The 20,487-nt window shown below is 35.4% G+C and overlaps 1 protein-coding gene across 2 annotated transcripts in view; it reads right to left on the bottom strand.

Moving 5' to 3' along the window:
* Nucleotides 1-20,487, bottom strand: part of CHD1L (chromodomain helicase DNA binding protein 1 like) — a 51,943-nt gene that overhangs the window by 10,353 nt on the left and 21,103 nt on the right. For both annotated transcript variants that reach the window (XM_026713217.2, XM_087926087.1), the window contains exons 12-20: nt 18,901-19,011; nt 14,033-14,147; nt 11,412-11,565; nt 10,319-10,490; nt 8,312-8,457; nt 7,701-7,861; nt 7,224-7,426; nt 819-917; nt 405-475 (exon numbers count right to left, since the gene is read on the bottom strand). In XM_026713217.2, the coding sequence (XP_026569002.1) occupies nt 405-475; nt 819-917; nt 7,224-7,426; nt 7,701-7,861; nt 8,312-8,457; nt 10,319-10,490; nt 11,412-11,565; nt 14,033-14,147; nt 18,901-19,011 (1,232 nt within the window). The remainder of the gene's footprint in view (nt 1-404; nt 476-818; nt 918-7,223; nt 7,427-7,700; nt 7,862-8,311; nt 8,458-10,318; nt 10,491-11,411; nt 11,566-14,032; nt 14,148-18,900; nt 19,012-20,487) is intronic.

Here is a 20,487-nt window from a genome sequence, read left to right as displayed (position 1 = left end):
AATGCTGTCTTCTGAACTTTGAACTAATCCTGATAATTTCATTTTTATTTTCCTTTAGTATATGATTATTTAAAAACATGAAGAAAGGAATTCAGAGACAATCTAGCCAAGATTGCTATCTATCAGAAACATAGTTTACATGCATTTTGCCTAGTAAGTTGTTTTATATTTATTCTGCAACTTTTACTAATATTCAGGTATGCATTTTATAGGATTTCTATCTGCATAAAATACAATTTAGAGCTACTTAAAGAAAAATATGTTTGTGTAGCTACCAAATCTGTCTCTTTTTCCCCTACATTTCTTATTATCAATGCAGAATATCAACTATATATTTAATTGGGTTCTTATCTGCATAGAATGCAATTTAGAATTATTTAAAAAAAACATAGTTATATAGTTACCAAATCTGTTCCTTTATTCCTGGATTCCTTATCATCAATGCAGAATAAAAGAGTTCCTCCTAATGCCAGGTCTACAAAACAATTAACAAGGGTGGAAACATTTAGTCCTATTTAAATTTAAATTGAGAGAAGTTTTTCTGAACGGCTGAAGAACTCTAATGAAGAATAAACTGTCACAATCTTTTTCATTTAGCATTATTATGGCTTTCCTAAGATAAGGTAGAAGCAGGCAAAGAAAAATAGCTTCCTGCAATATTATACATAGGCAGTGATTGTGTGATTCTTTTAAACTCATTCTTGTGTAAGAGACTGGCTGGAATTAATATTTGAATGAGTGGTGGTAACTAAGCCTTTGGATTTCTTGGATTTGCAAAGTTGGGTGTCATCTACTAAAATAATGGAAAGGAGACTTACCTTTCATCTTTCCTGCTAATTCATATATTTTCTTTGGTTGGTCAGAACGATTCCCCAGAGCTGTGAATAAACCACCTCTTCCCCAGTGGCCAGAATCATCTGAAATGAAGAATTGTATGTTTAAAGTTTAACTTAAAAGTTCAGGAAGGCTGAACTTTTCATTACTTATTTGAAATAGAGTGGTATTTTCAGAATGATGTCTTTTTGTTCTTCATGGAGATTGCAACAACAAATGCAGATAAATTAACAGTTACAATCCTCATTCCATTCAGTATTCAAATGAGGAAACAGAACCACTATACTGGTAAACTGACAGCACAGTAATTTAGATTTTTGAGTTAAATTTTGAGTTTAAATTAGCTTTGATAAGTAAATCTTCAATTCTGGCTCCTTATAGCACAGATGTTTGCCTACGCTAGGTGTTATAGCTGAGCATTTTGAATTTGTGCTCAGTATTAAGATTTAGTTTCTGATTATTTTAGTTTGCATTTTCTCTCCCATTTTTTTACTTTTGTATATATTTTTTCTAGACTGTGAGAATAGGGATTATTTTTTTTATGTTATTCTAGTTTGGGCTGAAAAATGGACAATATGTCTATATATATTTATATTTGTGCCCTCCAGTTAATCCAAATAATGTATTATGCCAGAACAATTATTGAACTTTAAGAACACATAAAAATCTGGTACCCATTACTTCTCTTGAATTGAAATTTCCACAATGGTCAGACCACACTTCTTTTTAAATAAATATTTTGACTGTACATTTTTCCTTAATATATATAACAGTTCCAATCATACAAAGGCGTTGTGTACTGGTTATATCCTAATCCCCCTTTTTTCCTCATCATATTATACATCCTAGCTACAACTATCATATAATATAATCTTGTTTGATTACATCGTGTTATACATCTGGATTATAACTATTATTTGCTTAATTCTACCATAATACACTATTACAGTTCTTATTTTGTGCATTTCATACTATATTCACATACAGTTCAACAATAATATTTCTTAAGTTGTTTGGTCCTACATATTTCCCTATCTCTGTATTTTTATTTTGTTGATCTTCTTTCATTTTTCACTTTTTCAACCCTAATCTCTGCATCTATTATTTATCCAATCATACAGTATATCCCATGTTAGGTATTGTGATTCCTCTTTGTCCTTGAGTTCCATTCTAAGTCTGTCCAGTTCAGCACATTCTAATGTTTTTTTTTAATTACCTCCTCCTCCGTGGGAGTCCTTTCACTTTTCAAGTTTTGTGCATGTAGAATTCTAGCTACATTATTATATGTTGTTATATGTATGATTAAATATATTTATTGTATTTCTCTGCAATTATCCCTAATAAAAATAATTCTGGTTTCAGGTGCTGTTTTGTTATCTCTTCTAGGCAATTCTTTATCTTCAACCAATATTTTTTTGCTGCCGGACAGGTCCACATGTAGTAGAATCCTGACCTTTGTTTGCACTTCCAGCATTTCGGTGACATATTTGGAAACATTTTTATCAATCTTGCTGGTGGCAAGTGCCATCTATAAAACATTTTGTATAGGTTCTCTTTGTATGCTGTTGACAATGTTAATTTATAATTTCTCTCCCAGTTTTTGCCAGTTCTAATTCTATGGTGTATCCAAAAAATTTTGCCCAAACAATCATTGTTTCTTTTACATATTCTTCTTCCATTTTAAAGTTCAGTAGGTAATTATACATTTTCTTTATTAATTTTTCATCTGTTCCTAACAGTATTTTATCCAGTTCTTAGGGTTCCTTATAGAATCCATACATTCCTAAACCTTTCTTGTATCTCGTTTGGATTTGGATATATGGCCACCAGTCCAAATTAATTCCCCGTTTTTTAAATTCCTGATTTCAAACCTCCCTGTTCATTAAGTATGCCTTTATATCTTACAATCTGATCTGGATCTAAAACATCAGGGTATATTAATGCTTCTATCATGAATAACCAGACAGGTATTTTCATGTAGTGGTTCTGTTTGATTTTTTTTCCCCCCATACTGACCCCAGAGCATTTCTAATATGGTATCTTTGAAAATATCTGTGTGGTTTATTTTTCCTGTACCATATAAATGCGTGTCACCCCAGTTGTAGATCATGTCCTTCTATCATCAATATTCTTTTATTTTTTAAATTTATCCACTCCTTCACCCATGTGAGAATTGAAGCTTGATAGTACAGCTCCCAATGCAGGAGCCCCAAACCACACTTGTTTTTCGTGACTTGTAGCATTTTCATTTTGATTCTTGGTTTTTTGCCCTGCCAGATGAACTTAGAAACCAGTCTATTTAGATCCTCAAAGAACTTTTTTCTTAATTTTACCAGAGTTGTTTGGAATAAAATAGCAGTTTCAGTAGAATGTTCATTTTTGTTGTAGATATCCTTCCAACCAGCGACAGCTGTAGGTTTTTCCTGTAGGGAGGGGTTTGAGCAGCAGCGGAAAGATGGCTTTCTCGGAACTCCGGTGAAATTGGGGGGCAATTTCGTGGAGCATATGTGGTTAGACATAATAGCATTCTTCTTTAAAGTCAAGGTCATGTTATTCCTGCACCTGGCTGAGGAATGGTTGAGGAGATGTCTCAAGTTGGGACGGATGGTGATTGGGGCATGCGATGGAATAAGGGGTGCAGGGGGTGGATTTGTAATTTTTTACTTATTGGAGGAAAACCCGGAACGTTCAGATTTGGGACTTCCCAGATATGCCAGTTTACTACTCTAATAAAAGGAATGTCTGTCTCAGAGTTATTTATTGGAGTTGAGGTTTTCTGGAACGCTGACATCTAAATCGTGAGGCACAGCTGATCTTCGGAAAACAGATGTTCGATGGGGGAAAAAAGGAAATACCTTGATCTTTGGAGCAAACTGGTTCATTCCCAGCTGGTCTTCAGAGCTACCGGTTCACTTGAACCGGGATGAACCAGTAGAATCCCACCCCTGATTTAGCCCTACTTTTCTCATGATGCGCTCTTCGTATAAGTTAAATAGGCAAGGTGACGGTATACAGCCTTGTTGAACTCCTTTTCCAATTTTGAACCAATCAGTGGTTCTGTGTCCAGTTCTCATTGTTGCTTTTTGACCTGCATATAGGTTTCTCAAGAGACAAATAAGTCGGTCTGGTACTCCCATCTCTTTAAGAACTTGCCAAAATTTGTTGTGATCCACACAATCAAAGGCTTTAGCATAGTTGATGAAGCAGAAGTAGATGTTTTTCTGGAACTTACTACCTTTCTCCATGATTCAGTGTATGTTGGGAATTTGATCTCTAGTTCCTCTGCCTCTTTGAAATCATGCCTGTACTTCTGGTAGTTCTCAGTCTACATACTGCTGGAGTCTGGCTTGTAGGATTTTGAGCATAACTTTGCTAGCATGTGAAATGAGTGCAATGGTGCGGTAGTTTGAACGTTCTTTGGCATTGCCTTTTTTTGGCACTGGAATGTAAACTGACCTTTTCCAATCCTGTGGCCACTGTTGAGTTTTCCAAATTTGCTGGCATATTGAGTGTAGCACTTTTACTGCATCGTCTTTTAAGATTTTGAATAGCTCAGCTGGAATACTATCACCTACACTAGCTTCATTGTTGCTCAGACTTCCTAAAGCCCATTTCACTTTACATTCCAGGATGTCTGTCTCGAGGTCAGTGACCACCCCATCGTGGTTATCAAAGACATTAAGCTCGTTTTTGTATAGATTTTCTGTGTAATTTTGCGACCTCTTCTTAATCTCTTCTGCCTTTGTTAGGTCCCTGCCATTTTGGTCCTTTATCATGCCCATTTTACATGAAACGTTCCCTTCATATCTCCAATTTTCTTGAAGAGATCTCTGGTCCTCCTTATTCTTTTTTTTAAAAATTATTATTATTTTTATTATGCTTTGTCACATTTTCAAATCTTACTCTTATCTTTAACAATACTGTGACATTGCTACATATATCATATGTATACACACACACACATTTATATACATTCATATACATTTGTCTACAATTTTCTTATCTCTATTATTCTTATCTCTATTATTCAACCATTTGTACCAATTGTCCCAAACTTCATAATACTCCGACTCTTCTTTATCCTTTAGTTCTAACGTGAATTTATCCATTTCAGCACAATTTAAAATTTTTTGAATTACTAATTCCTCTGATGCGTGGTATCTTGTTTCCAACATTGTGAGAATGCTATCCTTGCTGCTGTCATTATATGTGGTAACATATATTTAATCTTTTTACTATATTTCCCCTTTATTATTCCTAACAAGAACAGTTCCAGTTTATGTACCCTATCTGATCTTCCACTATTTCCTGTATCCAACTCCATATTTTGTTCCAGTATTTTTGGGTTTCTAGGCATAAACATCACATATGGGTAGAAGGTACCTTGGTTCTGTTTGCATTTCCAGTAACTTGGATTCATATTACGGTACATTTTGACCAATCTCATTGGTATCAAATGCTAACAGTAAAAATCTTATATATGTTTTCTTTATAAGCTGCCAATTTTGTTAATGTGTAATTTTTATTCCATATTTTTTCCCAATCTTCTAAATCTATATTATGTCCAATATTTTTTGCCCATGCTATCATGCAACCTTTTACTACTTCCTCTTCCAAGACAAATTTTAATAAATTATACATCCTTATGAATTTCTCCTTGGTGCCCACTAAATGGTCCTCCCTATTATATTGTTTTCTTCTATTTCTTTGCACTGTTCATTTAAGAAGGCATTCTTATCTCTTCTAGCTATTCTCTGGAATTCTGCATTCAGTTGGGTGTCTCTTTCTCTTTCTCCCTTGCCTTTCACTTCCCTTCTTTCCTCAGCTATTTGTAAAGCTTCCTCAGACAGCCATTTTGCTTTCTTGCATTTCTTTTTCTTTGGGATGGTTTGAGTTGCTACCTCTTGTACAATGTTGTGAAACTCCGTCCATAGTTCTTCAGGCACTCTGTCTATCAGATCTAATTCCTTAAATCTATTTGTCCCCTCTACTGTATATTCATCAGGGATAGGATTTAGTTCGTACCTGAGTGGCCTAATGCTTTCCCCTATTTTGTTCAATTTAAGTCTAAATTTTGCAACAGGGAGCTCATGACCTGAGCCACAGTCAGCTCTTGGTCTTGTTTTTACTGACTGTATAGAGCTTCTCCATCTTTGACTGCAGAGCACATAGTCAATCTGATTTCTGTGTTGACTGTCCGATGATGTCCATGTGTAGCATCGTCTCTTGAGTTGTTGGAAAAGAGTGTTTGCTATGACCATCGTATTGTCTTGACAAAATTCTACCAGCCTGTGCCCTGCTTCATTTTGTACTCCAAGGACAAACTTGTCTGTTATTCCAGTTATCTTTTGGCTTCCTACTTTAGCATTTCAATCCCCCATGATGATAAGGACATCATTTTTTGTGTTAATTCTAGAAGGTGTTGTAGGGCTTCATAGAACCGGTCACCTTCATTATCTTCAGCACCAGTGGTTGGGGCAAAAACCTGGACTACTGTAATGTTGAATGGTTTGCCTTGGATTTGAACTGAGATCATTCTGCATTTTGGGGATTGTATCCCAGTATTGCTTTTCCTACTCTTTTATTGACTATGAAGGCTACTCCATTTCTTCTGAGGGATTCTTGCCCGCAGTAGTATACCTGATGGTCATCTGAATTAAATTCACCCATTCCTGTCCATTTTAGTTCACTGATTTCTAAGATGTCGATGTTCTGTCATGTGACCATGTCCAGCTTGCCTTGATTCATGGATCTTACATTCCAGGTTCCTATGGAGTATAGTTCTTTCCAGCATTGGACTTCCCTTTTACCACCAGATACATCCACAGCTGAGCGTCCTTTCAGCTTTGACCCAGTCGTTTCATTCTTTCTGGCGCTACTAGTACTAGCCCTCTGCTCTTCCCCAGTAGCATATTGGACACCTTCCGACCTGAGGGGCTCATCTTCCAGCATCAAATCTTTTTTCCTTTTGGTACTGTCCATGGGGTTTTCTAGGGGGCACTCTAGCTGTATGCAATGTTATCACAACTCTCAGAATCTCCATCTAGCCAAATAATATGAATCCAGGGGCTAATGTAACACGATTTCTGAAGAGGAGTAGAATAGTGAAAACTGCTGCCGAGAAATGGCTATTGTATAAATTTCACATCTTACTTCAAGCTAAAATACTATTAAAGATATTTCCTAATATTTAGACCTCTTTTCCCTTCAGGTAGGAATAGAGGGAAATTATAATAGATTCCACATGCAAATTTATCTCCCAATAAAATAAATAATAAATAAAAGTATGTTTGTGGATCTATACTTGCAAAGACATTCAATTAATCTATTGAATTAATTAACACAATGCACAAAATATAGACTTTTAACCTAAAGTTTACTTAACTTACCTACACAGTGAACAATAATGGCATCCTCATCTCCTACTATGGGATGGGTAACATCACCCACAATATACTTTACAGATGTCTCCTCAGGATCTTTATATTCTAAATCCAATTGACCTTTTTCCTGTTCTTCATCTTCTTCCTCACTGCTTTCTTCTGACTCAAGGCAGCACGACTGGTAGTGATTGGCTTCCCACAAGGCTATCCTGAATTCAATGAAAAAAAAATCCTTTTATTTGTATAAATAATGCAGAGTTGATTTTATTGTAAGCTTAAGCATCAGCTGAATTTCAATCCTGCTTCAGCACCACTGAAACAGTAGTATGAAAGCAGTGCATAGTCTACAGAAATTCTAGACCAATACAGTGCAGAGAAATGAATGGCCACTAGTAACAGTATGCTAATTTTCAAATGCTCTTTCACTGAAGCTCAGCAGAACAGGGTCAACAGCTGAGGGAGCAAAGCATGCAAAAAACTTACTTTTTCTGCTGTTCAATCTCTGCTGCCCTCTGCCTCTTTTCTTCTCTAAGCCTTGCCTTCTTTGCTGCTGCTTCCTGAATTTTTTTCTGCAGAACTTCCAGCTCTTCTGGGCTCAGTTTACGCTTTTTACTAGGTCCCATATCAGCTGTCATAAGAAGAACCTAGAAAAATAATCTATGGGATATAATCTTTTTTTTCCTCAAATTGGTGTCATATTCCTCTTCATTCTATGCCATCAGAGGTTCTTCTGGTCAATTTCCCATAGCCTTTTTCAAAACAACAAGAACACACCACTGCTTTGACCAACATAAGACTTTCCAGATTATTTGGCCTGAAAATTCATCTGAATAATTAGAACTTGCTACCCAGAATCTAGCTTTGTTGAGATTTTAAAATTCTGGTTGACTACAAATTGATGGATAGAGTATCCATAGAAACTGGAGAATAAATCCAGCCAAACATGAGATAAAACTTAATCTAAAGGGCATACTATGGAAGTTGACAGTAGAAATTATTTTTCCATCCTACTTCCTGTTATGTTTGTATATAAACTTCAAATAAGCTTTTTCTGGTATACTAATCAAAGTATCAAAATGTCACATTATTCTTACGTTTTCTTTATTTCGGAGAATTCTTCCTCCTTGACTAAGGTCTTCATGGAGAGCTTTCTGATGTCCTAGCAAATTATCATATGCCTTCTTGTCCCCTTGGCTAGTTTCCTTGGAATAGTCTTTGCCCTCAAATATGTACATATGGCCTTAAAAACAAAATGAACCACCAATGTTATATACATTTTAACTTTAAGATTAGCTCCAGCATAGTAATACTTCTTACAGTGATCCTCTTTTAAAAAGTTATCCATTCGTGATTTTAGCATCCTACAGAGAAATAAATACTGGACGTTAATTCATCACCTATATTAAACATGAAAACTGTACTGTCACCAACCTGAAAAAAATAATAATAAAATTTAATGAGAGACATATGTAAGAAAAAAATATTATTCAATGTCCTATATTAACTCTTTTCTAATCAGCTTTTTTATTTTTGAGGCAAAGAAATGTACTGTAGAAATTCCTGAGTGAGAAATTCTATGGTATTAGAAGTAGAGAATCTATTTTCTACAGTATTATTTTGTTGTTTCATGCTCAAGCCAAGTTATTACTTTAAAATGTTTTTCCATTTCAGAATGTCCCATTTATTGATAAATGTAATATCCTTATCTATCCAATCAAATTTTGATATACTTTACTTGAATAAATACATAAATCAGAAAATTTTTTAGATATACAAATGGTAAAAATTCAATAAAAATACAAAGAAGTAACAATTTCCTTCCAACTTTATTTCCATCCTGAGCACATGCAGTTATCTTCTAGTTTTACTAGGAGTGGTGGGACAGCCTACATATTCTTTGTTCCTGTAGCTGCCCTTTTTATAAGGTAGAAGGGGAGACAGAAGCTGTTGTATTATAGGGATTTTTTTAAGAGAAGAGAAGACTACATTTGACCCGCCAATTCATTTGAAATACAAGAAAAAAATTAAGTTGCCAAAACCACATTTAAGTAGGGGTCCTGAAGGGCTAAATTCCAATTATTCTTTGTTTTGGCACCCTCCTCTTTCATCTATGAGTTAATGGCAGTGTACACACACAGTATTTCCACTTCCAATTTTCTTCAGTATAATCCCATGTAGTGTGCTGGGCTGGTCGCAAACCCATCAACCAGCCATTGCAAAGGGTGAGATCAGGTCTCCTTGCCCCCAAGATCAACACTTTAACCACTATACTACACTTCTTCTATATACATCAAATTTTAGAAATTCCATAATCCATTATGCTAAGCTATAATATTGCTTGCTATATTTACTGCCATGTGCAAACCCCACTACTGTTAATTTCTTATAAACAGTTTTAAGTCAGGAATAGCATTTAGTCTTAAAGTGGCTTGAGAAATGTCATACTCTCAAAAGTAGATCTTGTAAAGATATTTACTAAGATTGGTTTAAATTGATTTAAACAAATACGTTTCCTCTCCATTACTTAAATGATATCCTCCTTGTATTCATAAAAAAATACTTAGTATCAGCGTCAGTAGCTGCATTGATAGCCTCACCCAAGGCATTCAAATGCTATATATAATTCAGAGGTCTCAGGCTCCATGTAGCTAGCTTGGTCTAGTTGTTAAGGCATCAGGCCAGAAAGAAGGAACCCGTCCCACCTTCGCCATGAAAGCCAATTGGGTGACTTTGGCTCAGTCATTTTCTCCCAACACAGCCCACCTCACAGGGTTGTCACTGTGGAGAAAATAGGAGGGAGGTGTGTTGGATATGTTCACCACCTTGAGTTATTTGTAAAAATAATAAAGGCAATAAATAAATAAATGAATAAATAATGAGTAAAGAAGACCACCACAGTTTATTCAGCAAAACAAAATACCAACTATGGTTTATTCAAAAGACCATACCAACAATGTGCATGTTCAAAAGAAACTTTGGTAAAGAGAATAAAAAAATATGGACAGCATATACGTAAGTAATGTTAATGTTCAAAAATAAATTTGAGTTTCAAGTGAGGAGCCTGATTTTTATTGTATTTTATGTTAGATTCAACAACTTACTTTCCAAAATATGCTCTTCATTTATTTCTGTGATTGATTGCACTGGATCCATTGACCATATTCCTTCTTTTGTTTCCCCAAGGATACTTCTCAAGTCTATATCACAGACAGTACTCCCTTCTGATGACAACAATTTGTCCAAACCAAACTTCAGGATTTCATGTAGCTTTTTCTAAAAAAAGAGAGTATAGTGGCATTTAAAAGATCTCACTCTTATTTCCCTATTTCTTTTAGAAAGTTGATCTAGACCAGTGCTTCTTAAAGTGTGGACTGAGAATCCCTAGGGATCTCCTAAGATTCCCTCAGAAGTCCGTGAATTTATTTGCCAGTTTATGTTGACAAATAATATATTAAGACCCTTTCAAACAATTGTGAGAAGTGGTAGTGGCAGCAATACATCAATTTTAATTTTTAATATGTTAAATACTAATAAACACAACCCATATAAAAGCTATTTTGCAGTCCTCCACAATTCCATAAAAGTAGAAAGGGGTCCTGAGAGAAAAAAGTTTAAGAAACACTGTTATAGAGTAAATCAAAGCATTCCTTATTATATTACTATCCTGTTATCTTGTGGGACATCATGTTTATTTAACAACAAACTGGAATATAAATATGGTGGAGAAAACACTTAGGAAGAAACAACATGTGAGGATGAAGATGACTTGTCCCTATAGCAAATTAAATAAGGATTCTGCTGACAGGATGGAAAATTCACTTGCTTGTGATGCAGATGAAATGATAATCAAGAATGGCAACTTTAGATTAAGATTAATCTAAAGATTTAGATTAAGAAATGGAAGGTTACAGAGACAATTTCTTCCCAAAGATCAAGCTTTGGATGTGATGAATACTTATTCTATATAGGCACATTTTGCACAGGAATTAGAAATCACTATTAGATTCAGAAATAAGAGTGTGATATGTACAAATGATAACCAAATGTTGTATACCTCATGCACAGAATGTTGATACTTTATAGAATTCAAAAAGAAAAAAAATACAGAAACACCATTTAATCTCTAGGGTTACCCATCTGTATTTCCTCTGCTGTTATCTGAAATTTGTGAAGGTGCTTTTTGGCATCTCTTACCTGAACATCTGAAGTATCCTGAGTTTTGTGTGCTCCAAGTGCAAACTGCCCACCTTCAATAACAGTATTAGTTAATTGGAGTTTTGCTATTGCTCGTCGGTAGATAATTTCTTCTACAGTGTCTCTCCCAATCAAGCGGATGATTTTTACTGGTCTTTAAAAAAGTACAATAAGATATATATTAATATAACAATTGGTAGTCATGTGTATTGCATCAGGATATAGCAAATATTTCTCAGGTCTCATTGCTACAGGATTTTGTTTTGCTTCCACAACAATGGAGGCAATAGGTTTCCAAACCAGAAATGGGATTCTTTCACCCTCCAGTTATTTTTGCACTCCAACTTCAATTACACTGAAGCATTTTGGACAATATGAGGGCAAATTATGTATTTATGTAAATTGTAAAATACTATAATTCAGGTCCCGAAGGTGCTTTTTTCAAGAGGCAACTGGACTTTGTTTTTCTTTGAAGACATTTCACTTCTCCTCCTAGAAGTTTCTTCAACTCTGACTGGATGGTGGGGAATGGAAGGATTTATACTCCTTGCAGATAGTTGCTAATTTGCATTCTTTTACGAGTTTTTGAGGCCCCCTTTAGGTTTATCTTCAAAAGAATGGCTGTTGTTTTTTATATGCAGATGGACTGCTGAATCTTGTCTTGGTGTGTTCTCCTATGTTCTCCTCACAGCCACAGAATCAGCCACCAGGAACAATAAACTGGCAGAACCAGAAGCAGAATGAAGGTATCTGCACCCCTTGCCAGTTCCAAAATACCCCCTTCCAACCTCACAATTCAAGAAAGAAGAGCAGTGACATCCCTAGGAAGAGACCTAAATATCACCATCCTGACAGCTGATAAAGGAAGATGCACAGTCATCCTAACACAGATGACTACAAGGCTAAGGTGAACAGTCTTCTGCAGGACACTCCTAAATATGACTGTGAAGAGAGATCCCACTAGCAGTTACAAGAAAAAGTTCTTGCAACACCTACTGAAGGACAATGCCATCGACAATGTTACATCTGCATTTCAAAGACAAAGACCACTCTTTTGTAGACAGCAAAGCCCATATTTTGGACAGAGGACCGCTGGTTTGAAAGAGGGGTCAAAGAGGACATCCATGTCAAAATTGAATAGGTCTCTCTCAACATAGAGGGAGAGATATGACATTATCTATCTCCAGTCTACAACAGTCCTTTCAATGGTTCCAAGAATGTTTCACACCCATTTGCACTGACAATACAAATAAATCTCCAGGTAGCCTCAGCAACTCTCTGAGAATGCAAATGACCAGCTGTCTGCAAGGAGTATAAATCCATTCCCCACCATCCAGTCACAGCTGAAGAAGCTTCTTGGATGAGAAGCAAAACATCTTCAAAGAAAAACTAGAAAGTCCAGTTGCCTCTTGAAAAAAGCAACTTTGGGACAACCATGAGCTGGATGACTGAGACACTTTAACACAGGATTACCAAATTGATACTTTTTTGAATGCCTTAGAGTTTAACTCATCCCATCCAATATATCACTGAGATAGGACTATAAAAATTGTACGTCAAATAATGGCTGTTGCCTGACTCCTTTTCTTCAGGCATTAGTGCTACTGCATTTTCTTCTTATTTCCTCCATGAGTTTAAGGCCAACTGAGATAGTTTATAAAACATTTTTGAAAAGATTCAAAATGGTAATTTACTAAGGTAAAATGATTGAAAACCGTAATCTTGTTGGACACATATTCTTGCAAACATTTAAAACTTTGAAGCTTTTTACAATAGATTAATTTTGTCTGTCATATATTTCCCCCGTTTTCTTGATAAGTCCATTTTTGGAGCAAAGACTTGTATAAAGAGAATTAGTGAAGCCTCCTAAACAGTTTGTGGCGCATGATCGTATTGCTGATAACCAGAGAGCACCGTATGGAATATTTAAATGAAAATACTAATGTTACAATGTTTCTTAAATAAGGTGCTGCAATGAGTATTATTAAATGAAGTGCTCATAATAGCTTCTGGGTATCACTTTCAAGCCTACTGTACTTTGAACAATTTCTTTAGTTTCCATATACACTACAGGTAGTCCTCGAGATACTATCATTCAGTATCTGTTCAAAATAATAATGACATTGAGCTTATATGACTGTGGCACCCTCACAGTGACATAAACAAAATTCAGATGCTTGACAACCAGTACACACTTATGACTGGTTGTAGCAATGCACCCTTCCTCAACACATGCCCAGCCAGTGTGGTGCCCCCCTTGCAATGTCCCCATGCTTCTTACTTGGGACTACCTTCACTTCCTGCTTAACGATGACCTTGGAGTTAACGACAATAGAGACTGCCTGGATTGCTATTGCTAAGCAATGCGGTCATCTGATGTTGCACTTTACGACTCCATTGCTTAGTAAAGCAATCCTGTCCTAATTGCCATTGTATCTCGAGGACTACTTGTACATTAACTGGTGCTATCCTCTGAATCTAAGACATACCTTAGCTGTAAATGTACTTTTTAGTGGTCTGGGAAGGGACTACAACAATGTAGCAGGACTTATAAAATATGCCCTTATAAAATATGCCCCCGCCACCACATTTACAAGCAGAAGCCACCAAATTTTCCTCACTTCTTCTGGCCAATCCTATGGGCTCTGGCTGCTGCTTGCACATCATTTTGTGGATTAAAATCACTGTCAACAAAAATAACTGTATCTGCTGCTGTAAGATTGATACCAACACCACCTTTGAAAATAAAGGAAAATATTTATAAATTATAATAAAAAGAAACCAGCCATTCTGCAGCCTTAATTCAAGTGAAAAGTATAAAGATAAATATATCATTTGATAAGCAATAATGTACAGGAGTGTATTATAAATGGATCATAGTATTTTCATATTCCACTTATTTAAATGAACAGGTTATGTCTCAAATATGATAATCCTATTCTGGATTGTATTGGGCATATATCTAGATGAGCACATTCTATCTAGGCCAGTACAGATAGTCCTTGACTTAGAGCCACAATTGAGCCCAAAATTTTTGTTGCTAAGTAGGACAGTGCATGTAAAGTTGTTAAGTGAATTTTGTCCAATTTTATGACCTTTCTTGCCACTGTTGTTAAGTGAATCACTGCAGGAGTTGAGTTAGTAACAGGGTTGTTAAGTGAATCTGGCTTCCCTATTGACTTTGCTCATCAGAAGGTCGCAAAAGGTGACCATGAGACGCCAGGACATTACAACTGTCATAAGTATGAACCAGTTGCCAAGCATCTGGATTTTGATCACGTGATCACGGATGGTGCAATGATCATAAGCATGAAAAATGGTCATGTCACTTTTTTCAGTGCTTTTGTAATTTCAACAAGTCACTAAACAAACTGTTGTAAGTCAAAGACAACCTATAACGGCTTTCTTTTGGTTTCAAAATATAATCAGAACTTTGAAACATTGACTTTAAAAACTCTCCAAACTTTGGCTATTTTATATCTCCAAAAAGTATCTTCTTCAAGCACTTTTTGGTGATATGATCAGGCTCCCATTGTATTAGCATTATAAATTGCTCATAATGGGATTATTTAGAAAAATATTTGAGGCGATTGCTGTTGTCTATTTTATTAATAAATTTTGAAATTTGTTTTGGGTATTTTATATAAGGTGATAGCTCTAAGATGTAAAGTGTTTTGACTGTAAAATATAACAAATTCAAACCAATCAGTTCAATCAATAAATCATTCATTCGCCATTTTGTTTGCTTTGCAGCTTGGTATAGCACTTTTATCTTCAGCTTATATTTGAGCCAACTTCCCCAAATTCCAAGGACAGTTTATTAATTGCTTCTTTTACACTGGGAATGAATTTTGCCAACAAGCTGCTTTTCATTCAGCTGAAATAATTAGTTTAAATGGAAATTCTCACTGATAACAAATCTTGTTCTGCATAAGGTTTTCTGTAAATGATTTAAATTATTTTCTTTTGTTACAGCATAGCATGCCAATATCTTGGAAAAATACTCCCACCATCCTATTTGATCTTCACAAACTCACATTTTTCTGTAATTTATCTTTTTCATTAAAATAGCTAAAATAGCTTTGTTAAAATATTAACAAATATAATTAAAACACCCACTAGGCTTCCTCATGAATAAATCTGACGATTATGCTGCTTTTTATGTTACTATTCAGTATTAATATTATATTGATCTTTTCACAATAATTTTGGAATAATTTTAAACAGTAATTTCTGTAGTCTCTGGAACTCCTTTAACCCTTACATTATCTTTGCTATGATTTTTTATATTTGCCAACTCAGTCTAAATTTCAGTCTAAATTTTATATCTGCTCAGTCTAAATTTCAGAAATATTCTTTTGAGCTTTGCCTATCTAAAGAGCATTTTTACAGCTTTGTTGGACAATTGAACTTTTATCTGCTATTTGACATATCATTTTTTAAAATAGTTCATTCATTTTCTCTGATATACACTTTTTAGTTGTTTTATCAACTGTCCAGTTAAGTCCATATCAGGCATCTGTGTGCAGCCCTTTCTTTCTCTATTGTATCTTCATTTTTTTCCAGTAAGATTTAATCCCCTTTCATAGAAGACTCCTTTCCAAATACCTTGCCTTAATAATTTTAATATCTAATCAAAAATCTATCAAAATGGTATATACATTCCACTTTTCCTTAAGTTTTCAAAGCAGGAAAATTCAGAAGATAAAATTTCATTATTTTTATTACACATATCTTGTGTGGAATTTTTATTTACATTGACTACCAGGAGACAAGATGACTTGCAAACAGAATTAGTAGTTTAAAATTCTTTGGGCCTGTTTCGTAAAGGGTAGGGAACTAATATTGTTGTAATATGTAAATTAATATTCAACTAGAGAGGATATTATGTGTATATGTGTTAATTTTTATTGCACATTTCAATGTCTTTGTTTTCTTTTCTTTGTTTCTTTAATTTTTTTGGGTGCTTTGTATTTTAACTTTTTCTGAATAAAATTAGATTTTAAAAAACTTCTTTTAATTTTGTTTTACAAAATAACACAAAACATCATAAATATTAAAGGATATCTTTGAAGAATGTGTCCAGAAATTAGTAGTCACAATAACAGTTATAGCTTCTATGGATAGACAATGTTTAATTAACGTTAATTAAGGAATACAAATAGCTGTGTTCGAATCCTGAAGGAGATGGTGCACATAGAAATTATCTGATTTCCCTAGAAATCTCTCCAACAGAGGGAGAATGTTATGTTGATCTGATCCATCTAGAACTGTGATGTTGAACCTATGCCACAAGTGGTATTCAGAGCCATCTCCTCCGGCATGCAAGCCGTCGCCCCAGAGAAGGTTCACTGTGCAGGCACGCGCGCTGCCCACCCACCTGCTGATTGTTGGGTAGCTGCCACACATATGCGGGGGGCAGGGCATACGCAGAAGATGCGCATGCATGTGCAGACGCATGGTGTGCATGGGGGAATCATGCACGCATGTGCAGGGGGCATGTGGGTGCTGGCACATGTACACATGCGTGCTTGCACACACGTGCACTTTTGGCACGCAAGAATGGAAAGGTTCGCCACCACTGCTATAGAACTTCCAGCATAACAGGATGAGATATCTTCAACTTCCCCATTGTCATGTACACATTTGCTCAGGTATTATCATACCTTCCCTGAAGGAGTGCTGAGGGGAGAATATTAGGTCTGGCTCTAAAAAAATGCTATTCCACTTTTCAGATACTTTGCTGGTTCCCACACGCACCATTTAATCTGATTTCTGGTGTGGAGAGATATCTTGTTAAGTTCTAGCTGGAACTGTATGTCTCTTATTCTATTGGTAACCACTTGCTTGGCTTGATCGTAGGGATATAAAAAAACAGTGGGGAAGGTCCATAGAAGACCAGCTTATGCTTTATCGGTTGTTTCAAGGGCGAGAGGAAGTTGTCTATCAGGAAAAAAGGGCACAAACCCTCTGGGAATGGAATTTTCAACCAGTAAATTATCGTCACCTTCCAGGCACCTGAATTTGAGGCATTCCTGTTTAAATTGTCAACTGGGTATTTGATGTCCCTCTAGGTGTAGCTAAAATGGATCTGAGGAATTTTGTTTATATGGTTTCTAAAGACTCTTTCTTCAACAACAACAAAATCATGTTTGTGCTCCATAGAGAATTCACATAAGTGTTTTAGCCTCAAAGAGTTTTATGGCTGTGAGGACTAACTGTCCTCTACTTATGTGAAAAAGGCATTTTGAGAGCATTTGAGGACGTAAGGGTTGATTGCACTGTGTGGTTCAGATTTGCCTTCCGCATACTTTTCATATGGAAAACCACTGAATGTATTGACCTGTTCTAGATGGTGTCCTTCTACTCTCCAAGAGTATTGAATAGCTCTTTTAGCAAAAACTAGAATTTTCGATTTATTGAAATTGCAGATCAGATTATTTTGTCTACAGTATTTTAATGTTGCTGAAGTAGCTCTCTTGAATCCAATAGGGGTTTGTGAAATAATAGGGGCAGTATAAAGAAGTACTGGTATTTTGTGTTGTGCTAAATTGGAAGGAAATCTGGGTTATGCAGAAGATCTATCAGGGAATTAATATAACAATTGAAAAGGGAAGGAGCCAAGATACATCTCTGGCATACTCCTCTTTCTACACTTATTGAGTCAGATAAAGTCCCTTTTGGGTTATACCTTACTTTTAAGGTGGAGTTAGATATAATATAGTTTTTGTATGGGATAGAGGAGGCATTTATCAATAGTAGTACTTTTTAATTTATTCCAGAGGGTACTTCTGGATTCCAAATCAAAGGCTTGTTTAAAGTCAAGGAAGGCCACAAAAAGAGAGGATTTATTTTTATATGTATATTTTTGTACCATTTTTGAAGTATCAAATTGTGGTTAATTGTTGATCTCCCTTCCCTGAATCTAGCTTGTTTGTCTTTAATTATGCCTTCTGAGATTATTATTATTTCTGGAAGAACACAATAAGCACCTGGAGCCTTATTAAACTTAAGGGATCCAATTTATATCAAAATAGAGAATATATTTAAAGTGGAAATATAAGTAGCAGGCCAAGATAATTACCTGGATAAAGAATCTTTATTAGGTATACAAAAGAAGCTGGTTGAAATTTTAAAAATTAAAATAATATATATATATTAAAAAATGCTCACTCATTTCTGATTAGATAAGCTACATAAATTTGCCATATAAAAATTAAAGAGAAATGCAAATGATAAACCAAGAAAATGAACTGGATAGCTATATGGAAAAGGACTTGTAAAGGCCTTGAAAAAATCTAAATGATGGGACAAAGAATAATTTAAGAGAGATGAAATCCTACAACAACATTTGAATGAACTAAAGATTAAGGTTTTCAGAACTAAAAGAAAGGAATATAACATTGATTTATTTGATCAAGGTTAAAATAAGACATATTTTAATGAAATTTTGGCAATCCTTTTACATAGAAAAGTCTTGGTTACTCACCTGCCTTGGTACTCAGAAGAAAAACAAAAATAGGCTGCTGAGCAAAGTTGTTAATGGCAAGATGTCTCTCTTCACCTCGGACAGATCCATCAAGGCGCTCATAGCTGTAGCCTTTTCAGTTTTTAAAAGAAACATTAAACATTCATGAGAGATACACTATTCCTATGTTTGAAAAAAATATACAGCGACTATTATGAAAATATATGTTTAAACAGGGAAAACGGGAATATAAGAGGGAGGGAAGGAGAAACAGCTTTCAATATTCTGCTATTTTTGGCTTACATCTGTCAGCTGGTGTTCCATTCAAAATCCAAGAAAGAAATACTTAAGACTCTTTTAATCAGAGAAAAGATATCTTTTACTGGAAATCGAGTGGTAGCAACAAAAGAATTCTGAATCTGAGAAAATGGGCACGTAAATCACATATACAAAGTAATGGCAACGTTCCCACCCGCAATAGTTCAATTGGCTCATCCAATTAAAAGTTGTGTATATCATCATGTGGGCATCTCCAGGTGGTGATGAGGCTTCTGTCCGGTGACTTTGACATAGTTTGATAAAGGGTTGCAGCTGCACATAGCATAGGATAGAAACCTAAGCAAGAATGTACCCCCAGCTTATACAGTTCTGGTTTGTAACACCTCCAGCTCACTTCCCCTAATCATTCCCCACTCCTCCCCCCGTTACTTATGACAGCCGAAAGAAGCAAAGCAAAGGGAGAAAAATCTTGAAGGCTGACAATATCAGTGAAGTTCTAATATGTCTTGTAGTATCCACTTTCCGATTGGAAATCAAGGGATCTGGGTAGTATCTTTTCTGATTAGCAAACTTGATTAAAGAGCATAAAGTATTAGTGAGCTGCAATTCATTTCATCAGATGCATAGAGTGCTCTTCCACTGAGAAAGAGATTGTTGCTTAATTTACATACATCAAAAGACATACCAAAGAAAATCAAAACAAGGCATTTTAACACATTTCAAGGTAATTTTAATGTCTCATATTTAACCTATATCTGCACAATCAATCTATCTTCCCTACCTTTCTCCCTGCCCTACCCCAATTTAAAGTCTGTATCAGTATATATATTCTATGCATCTGATGAACTTATGCTTTTTAATAGCACTTGTTACTTGGTATTCAAGACTTCTCCAGATTTTTAGCCTGACTTGGAAAAGCTGGTAGACTAAGGGTCTTATGAAACATTCTCCCTCTTTTTTCACATTAAAGTTTTTGCCAATTTTTTTTCTTCCAAAATTATTTTCTGTTTTTTATTTGAATTATGACATAATACTGCCTGCCTCAATTCTGTTCCAAACTTGACATCATTGGTTAAAAGGCTGTTGATTTTGCGCCAAGACCAGAAGATACTATTACATTAGAAACCCTTATTTTTGGTTTTCAGAGCCTATGTTGAGCACTTTTTCAGATGATTAATGACAATCACCAAGTTTTATTTCAAGTTGGTCAAAGAAAGCTGGGCCTTCTCCTAATTTGACCTCATTCCACAGTAACAATGTTGGAAATCTTTCTCCATTGCATTCCCTTCTCAAGCTACGCTGGACAACTATAGAGGTTCAGATTTTTAC

This window comes from Pseudonaja textilis, chromosome 2, assembly GCF_049901715.1.
Source record: "Pseudonaja textilis isolate UNSWEBS1 chromosome 2, rPseTex1.2, whole genome shotgun sequence".
NCBI lineage: Eukaryota > Metazoa > Chordata > Lepidosauria > Squamata > Elapidae > Pseudonaja > Pseudonaja textilis.
This window is presented reverse-complemented; position numbering and strand designations above follow the sequence as displayed.